At 46.7% G+C, this 7,894-nt stretch overlaps 1 protein-coding gene across 5 annotated transcripts in view; it reads left to right on the top strand.

The window, feature by feature from the left end:
• Positions 1–549: 549 nt before the first annotated feature.
• Positions 550–7,894, top strand: part of CLSTN1 (calsyntenin 1) — a 32,474-nt gene continuing 25,129 nt past the window's right edge. For 2 of the 5 annotated variants that reach the window (XM_042032185.1, XM_042032182.1), the window contains exon 1: positions 550–757. In XM_042032185.1, the coding sequence (XP_041888119.1) occupies positions 691–757 (67 nt within the window). In that variant the 5' untranslated portion in view covers positions 550–690. Of the gene's footprint in view, positions 758–1,591; positions 1,662–7,894 lie in introns of those variants that run through there. The other 3 variants (XM_042032186.1, XM_042032184.1, XM_042032183.1) reach the window with 2 other exon arrangements.

The following is a 7,894-nucleotide window of genomic DNA, read 5'->3' as shown; positions in this document are numbered from 1 at the left end:
GCTTTGGGGCACCAATTTAAATCAGCTGTGTGAGGCTTTGGGGCACCAATTTAAATCAGCTGTGTGAGGCTTTGGGGCACCAATTTAAAGCAGCTGTGTGAGGCTTTGGGGCACCAATTTAAAGCAGCTGTGTGAGGCTTTGGAGGGGCACCGGCTTCCCTCAGCTGTGTGATGCGTCCGGGAGGTCCCGGCTCGGCCCCGCAGCTCCCTGCCCGCAGCGCGGTGCAGCCAGCGGTAAGAAGCGGTAAGAAGCCATAAGAAGCTATAAGAAGCCACAAGAAGCCCGAAGCGGCCGTGGCGGAGCCGCTCCCGGGCCCGGCGGGCGGGAGGTGCCCGTGAGGGAGCGGCGCTGCCGCAGTGCCCTCAGCGAGCCGGGGGCGGGGCGCGCCGCAGCCCGCGGCGGTCCGCAATGGGCTCTCCCGGTCCCCCCCGCCCCGCGCCGTTGGTTCGCTCCCTCCCCCGCCTAGTGCCCGACGCGGGCCCGGCCGCCATTTTAGGAGCCGCCGGCGGGGCGGGCGGGGGAGGGAGGGGAGGGACGGCGAGCGGAGCGGGGCTGCGCAGCGCTTCTCCTCCCTCCTCTTCCTCCTCCTCCGCGGGGCCGAGCCGAGCCGTCCGCCCGCCGCACAGCGGAGCCCGGACCAGCGGGGGCGCCAGCCGGGCTGCGCGCTGTCGTCCCCGCTCCGCGCTGCCATGCCGGCCCCCGCCGCCCGCCTGCTGCTCGCCGCGCTGCTCTGTGGAGCGGCGGCGGCCGCTCGAGGTAACGCGGCTGGGGCGGGCGGGGGAGGCTGCGCGGCACCTTGGGGACGGCGAGGGCGACAGGTCCGGGTCGCCTCCCGAGCTGCGCCGCGAGCGGGCGAGGGGACGGTGTCCTTGGCGCCGTGCGCAGGGGAGGGAGCGCGGAGGCGGGTGGACATCGCGGGTAGGGAAAGGGGGGAGGATGGAGCTGGGGCCGGGGTGACCCTGCCGCGGCCATTGCACCTGCAAAGGGGACGAGGGGATGGCGGTTCGTCCTCCCGACTCACCTGCGGCGAGCGGCCCCGAGCCTTCGCAGCCGCGCAGGGCAGAGCCCGGCCCGGCCCGGCGGGGGATGCGCGGCGGCGGCGCTCGCCGTGTCCGCCCGCCTGTTACATAACGGGGCCCGGGGCGGGGGGCGGCACTTGTTGCCGGGAGGGTCCCGCGGGCAGACCCGGCCGGAGCTGGGCCGGGCAGAGCCGCGGCGGGAGCGAGGATAAATCCCCTCGGAGAGCCCGTGGGCAGCTGGGCTGGCCTGGGAAACCTCCGTGCGGGGATGAGCCGGAGCAGCGCCTGGGCCAGACCGTGCGGGTTCGCGATGTGAGCGCGGGCCTGGTGGCTATTGATTGATCCCGAGGAGCAGCAGCATCATACGCATTGCGGGGCTGCTCCCCGGCAGGCTTCAGTGAGAGGCTCGGAGACGCTTCCTCACCTGAAGGTTACCCCTGGCATCGGGAATGCTGTTTCTGCAAGATTCAGCTGATCGTATGATGAGATTTAAGAGCGTTGAATAGGAGCGTACATCAGAAGTGCGGCTGTAAAATGGCTTGTGCATACGTTGAAGGGAAGTTCTTGATCTAGAAACCAGCTCATTATGGACACATCTTGCTGCAGTTTCCCTATGTGTGGATCAAGAGGCTGCTGCCGTAGTAAGTCTAGGAAGTCTTCTGCCAGCTGTTTTAGCAGTGACCATCATTAACCTGCGTAAGATCCCTCAAGTACAGTTTGTTCACCAGTGTTCTTGGAATCATTAAATGTAACATTTACCACACTAGCACACAAGCATAGTGGCTTTAAATTCCATTATTTGAAAGTAGGAATAAGATTAACATCAAAAACCATTTTCCAAGTGAGCTGATACGTGCTTTGGAAACAAATGGCAAATACAGGCAGTGTTACCCAGGACAGCGCTGGTAGGCAGCTTTTCTGCAGCTTGTTAGAGGCAATACCTGTTCTCAGCCAGATCTACAGAGCTGCTGGACTGCAGGTCCTGATCTGTTAAACTTCATCACACATAACTGAGTTACAGAATGAGGGCTGGTTCAGCTTAGTGTGTGCAGTTGCCTTAGTCCTTGCAACATTTTGGCTGCTGTAGGTAGGCTTGTTAATAGTGTTACGTGGAGATGCATTTAATGACAGTTAAGCTCTGGAGAACACCTGGAAAGCTGCAAGGGCTACTCATTTTCATTTCCCTGTTGCTAGGAAAGGCATTTGTTTGGAAGCATTTATGGTAAGCTTTCCGTTTTGTGCCGGTTCAATTTTTTTTCAAGTACAGCTTCATCTTTTTCATCTGTGACTTTTAAAGTCCTTGTGATGGAGGTCGCTGAGATTTATCGTAAGTGGTGAAAATGGAATTGTGCTTGGTTCAGTAATGTGCAAAAATGGACTGGAAAGGCTGCACTAGAGTGGTGAGTTCCACTTGCCAGTTCTGCCATTCCTGTTGTTGGAACAGGGGAGTGAAAAGTGGTTTCTTTTTTGATAACGGAAAGAAAGGGAAATAGCATTTGGGGGATGTGATCTTGCACAAAAGGCAGGTGTGAGCTAGCTGACCTACCATTTTCCCTGTAGCTATTTTAAGGGGTGCAGAGAGTGATTTTGGGTTCTAAAGAGGCATTTTCCTGTCCAGCTGGTGCAAAACTCTTAATCTAATCGAATTTGTTTTGTAATTGATGAAGTTTGTAATTGATCAAATATTTCTAAGCTTGTTGCAGTGGAAAAGCAGTACCTAGCAGTGCATTCAGACTGTGTTTGTGGGTGAAGCAGTTGGATGTTTCTGGCCAGAGCTGGATGGGGAATGGAATGCAGGAGTTTCCAGAGGAGGAGGCAGTGCAGCTCACAGCTGCTGCTTCCATGGGTCCTGACCAGGCAGAGAGATAGACCTCTGTTGTCTTGGGGCCCTTCCAACTTACTATCATTTAGGATGTGTATTGATGAAAGTAATACTTTCTTGAGGAAGCTTTGCTGATCTGTGATTATTTCAGGAAGTTATGTGGTGCTGAGAATGTCTTAAATCCAAACCACAGACCACTTTGTTACTACCACAGTCTTGCTGCAGATGTTTCTTTGATACAGGAACAGCCTTTTTAATATAGGGCTGGGGATTAGGTAGGTTTCTTTCTCCTTTCTAGGGGCAAGGAAAGGTAATGCTACCCTAAAGCATTATGTAGAGATATTTTGGCTATTTATGGGGCCTGTTTTTTTTTTTTTTATTCTTCAAGTGTTTATGAAAGTAAGAAACCACTGAGAAGAGATAGAATTAATCAGTACGAGACCGCTCTACGATGTATAGTGCTTGGGAAAGCATTATATACAGCCATCTGTTCATGCAAACAATTTTAATCTCTTTTTCTATGTGTGTTATTTAAAAATAATGCACTGCTGTGGAAACTGAAATGGAGGAGAGATGGTCTGGGCAAGCATGATTTACATTGTGTTTGGAGTACTCTTGTGCTGGTTGTCTTCTCCCATGTTATTAGGCTGCAGGTTGTGCTGTCTGTGCAGAGTTAGCAGGAAAATCTGTCAACAGAAACTTCTCTAGACTTAATAAATGTATCTTTGGTTTGAGGTCTTAAATGTTTCTGCAGACAAAAAATCACCAGTTGCAGATAATTGCAAAGATTTTTTTAAGAAGGAAAGAAGCTGGGCTCATGGGCTTCAATTTCTCATGGAAGTTAGAAGGGTTGAAGTTAAACCTGGGTCAGGCCACAGCTCTCCATAATGTGAACATCCCACAACTTAGAATTCTGGTATTCTGGGTAAAACAGCATTTCCTGCTGTGAAGCCCAAGTATGTGATAGCTGAGTGGCTTGTGGCTCTGAAGCTCTGCTGCAGAGAGGAAAAAACTTCTGTGGTCATTAAAGTTTTCTGAATAAAAGCACTTTTACAATTTTACTGAGCCTTACTCTCTTTAGTTCCTTTGGGAGAAGTCTCTGAAATGTGATTTATGATGTTAAGGGCCACACATCTTGTAGCGTTATTGTCAAAGAAGCGATACCTCGAAACATGGGAGAGTTTAGTGAGGTGGAAGCCTTGGTCTTAAATAAATCTTGTTTTCAACTCTAATTTATTTGTTTTGTGCTGATTGACTCGCATTGGCTTCTGTAGGGACTAAACCTCCTTAGGAGCCTTTAGAAGGGATTATTGGAAACCTCAGTGCCTTTGAAGAATTGTCTGTCTGTCCTTTGTTTATAGTATTAGGTCTCATCTCATTTGCTTTGTATCTGATTGCAAACAAGTTGCAGCTACTGCTCCCAGGGGGTTTCCCTGTTTTTAAATGGAGTCAACAAGTAGAGCCAGAAGTGCCAGCTATACCGGGGTGATGTTTGTTGTATTTCTAAATACTGTTTCCTTTCGAGGAGCAAAGTTTGTAAATATGACAACAGTTAAAACGGAAGGGGTTTCCACCCTTGCACTATAATTAGCAACATTTAAGATAACATTAATTTAATATTTGTAGTTAAAGGCTTATGTTTTCTATTTCAGTCTCCTGTTTAGTGTAAAACATTTTAAATTTCACTTGAAAAATTAAGGCTTTGTTGGCTTAATCCTATTTAAACTGTTATGTGGTGGAATCTTTGTTTTCCCTGCCAGGCTTTTATCCAAATTCAAATTTGGTCAGTGTATCCTCTGTTTAAGGTCTTTGGTGCTCTGAATGTTTCTTCTGTTGCAGTTGTGGATAGTAAAAATTGCAGATAGTTTCTAATCAGTCATTTGCATGTCTCTTAGTTTCATCAGGCTTATAGAAAAACTTGCATGTATCTTTGTACAAATAAAATCAGATTTAGGCTACTGGTTCAGTGGAGAACAGGAAACTTTCTGTAAGTGGTGATAAACAGGAGATATTTCTCTAGGCAAAATATAATTTCATAAAACCCTGTTGAATCTCTACAGCTGTTGGTTTGAATGTGGTGTTTGAAGAATTAGTGTTAATTGTGTAGGCAGCTGATAGTTTATAAACATTATCTTGTGCTCCAGTGTATGGCAGTTGAGCTTCTAGAGCAGGAGTTACAAGTGCTCCTTAACTGTGGCGAAGAATCCAAGATAGAGATCTGAAATTTTGGGATGAATTTCAACCACTGGCTTTTCCTTCAGATGGGAACCACAGAGGTTAATGGTGGATGTCTGTGCCCTTACTTAATCCCTGTCCTGGGGCATCTCCTGGATATTCCAAGTGAGTCTCCTGGATTAATTCCCTCATACTTTGTTGCTGCCTTGAATTCCCAGCAATGGAAATAGTAGTTTGTCTTGAAACCTCATGCTATGGATAAGTTCCACGCTATCAAGAAAGTCAGCATTTGAACAGAGTTTGTGTTCAGTTTTATCCCATTGTTTGTACCTGGTTGTATGATGATGACTTTTGATAAAATTCTAGGTATGAGAAGACCCAGTTAAATAAACACATACAATACATCTTTTCATTTGCACTGGTTTATATCCAAAGTTAATCCTGGGTCTTTTCTCCTGGAGGCAGGAGCTGTGAGTGACAGGCAGGGCAGGACAGAACACACATTGTAATCAGGCCATGCTATGCCCTTTCTTATTCAGCTTTACTTTCAGGGTGGAGAAGGCATATTTTATTGTGTAGCTCTTCACTCATTGGCTGGACTGTATTTTTCTGTGGTTAGGTACTACACAGACTTGTTCTTTTAATGATATGGCTTGACATTTCTTCAGAACAGTACTACGTTACGACTATTTGGGGTAAGGTATGTTGGAGTTTTTACTGTCTCACTGAAAGGCATCCTGGTGATCTCTTGCATCAAGAGGAAGACAGTTAAGCGAAAGATACACAGTAATCAGTTTTTGTCAGACCTTCAGGACAGAAGTAAAGGATTCTACTAGTTCATCCTGTGCAGATGGAGTGCTGTTCATCTATATTGACAGAGAATATAATTCTCTTTTTGTGAATTTTTCTCTGAATTTTTCATGAGGTTCAAAGGTACATTTTCAGAATGAGGATTTTGTGTTTACTGTCATTAGATTGAAAAATAGCTTTCAAACTCTAGTACTTGTTATTGAGTTTAGTGTGTTTAACCAGTTAATACTTAAGAATTTATTTTGACATGAAACATCTTGATTCAGTTCTAACAATGTGCAACATGGCTAGACAGCACTGTATATTAGAAGCAGTTATCTAGAAGAGAAAGTGTTCCAGATACAGTCTTTTCTGGTTGAGGTGTGTTTAAATCTTCGGTCGTGTAGGTGCCAGATCCCATTTAAGTCAAATGAACTTCTGACCACTTGTAAGAAGATAACAGAAGTCCTCAGGAAGGACTTTGATAAGTACATTTAATTTTAATGTTTGCTTTCAAATTAGAGAACTGAATTAATTCTGATTGTCTTAATAGCTTTTGATTAAAATTTCCACACTAGCCCTAAACCCGGTTGCCCTGCCTACCTGCTCATTTACATTCATTAATTCTTTTAGGCAGCAGAAGAAGGTTGTCTGCTGGACTGTGTTCTGCAGCATCAGCCATCGCTCCTGGGAAGGAAGCATCCTTGCTCTGAGGAGCATTCCCTTTGCTGCAGAACAGTTGGGCTGGTCTGTTCTGGGTCAGGAGACACTGAGCACATTTACCTGGAGCAGATGGTATTTTCAAACCCTGTGTTGGAGGCACACGTGTGGTTTCTCCCCCTGTAGCAGCAATTACCTGCAGACAAACAGAGCTGGGAAGTGGCTGGTGCTCACCTCGTGGGACATGTTCCGTCAGGCTGGGCAGTAGGGAAGGCTCTGCAGGAGCTTCTCCGTTCAGGGTGCCACCTGGGAAATGCCCGTGCTTAGCTGGCCTTGGAATTCCTTCATGCCCACTAAAAGCCAAGCAGAAGTCGGTGAGCTGCCTGTGCCAGCACGGCTCCCCCCACTTGACTAGATTAAATGCTCATTGGGATTTACAGCAGATTCCAGCTGAGGCGCTTACAAATAGTGTGAATATTGTATTTCAAGGAAACCAGTGTAGTTTATCCCAGTTAAATGGCAAGAGATTAACAGCTCAGGGCACTTTGTTAGTGTCAAGCTTGGAATAGGCTGCTGCTCTGGTTTGAAACTACCAATCTGGCTTGAACAACTTCTGTAGATTGCATGAGTTTTGTGACAATTAAACTACCCCTTCACGTTTTTGTCCCTCTTCTCAGTCCAATATTTAATGCTATTTAAGCAGCTGAGATCAGGATAACACTTGGTTCAGTTTGATTGAAGGGAAGTGGTGATGTATTGCTCGTACACTGTACCTCATATTTCAGACACTAGCTTGAGAATTCCTTCCAGTGTGTGGTTACGGTGGAGTCAGTAGATCACAACTATGGATAACGGGCCTTTCCTGGATATTCAGCAGTAAGTTTGGTGTTTTAAAATCCAGTGATGTTTAGTATTCGTACACACAAAGGGATTTAAGCTTTATGTTTTGAAATCTGGTGATGTTTTAGCCTTCCAAAACACAAAGGGGTGTAAGCTTTATGATTTTATTGTCTGCAGCACAATAAAAGGACATGACTTTGCTTTCAACTGGGCCTGTTGTTTGAAGGTTCATTAGACTCTGCAGATGCTCAGCATACTCATGATGCTGTGGTTACAGTACTTGAAGGTTTCACAGAGCTCCCTACCCAGCAGTAGTGGAGGTAGGAGGTTGCTAAATTAGGAGAAGGTTTCTCAGAACTTAAAAAAAAAACCCCTAAGTATTTTTGTAATCCACATTCAGAAGCATTATAATGAAGATGGAGGGTTTTTTCTGGCAGAGATCTGTTCTGGTATTTTATACCACATCCTTGCAAGGACTAAGATGAACGGATGAAAGGACTGATGCTTTCAATTGGGGTATAACTGTCCCAGATGTACTTAGAGAAAAATACGCACTTGTGACCTCCTTGTGCTCCTGAAGCCAAAGCT

This window comes from Corvus kubaryi, unplaced genomic scaffold (genome assembly GCF_017639235.1).
Source record: "Corvus kubaryi isolate FWS band 111438036 unplaced genomic scaffold, C.kubaryi_AGA036_p1.0 37352, whole genome shotgun sequence".
NCBI classification, from domain to species: Eukaryota; Metazoa; Chordata; class Aves; order Passeriformes; family Corvidae; genus Corvus; species Corvus kubaryi.
The sequence above is the reverse complement of the archived record's forward strand: the minus strand, read 5'-3'. Positions and strand labels throughout refer to the sequence as shown.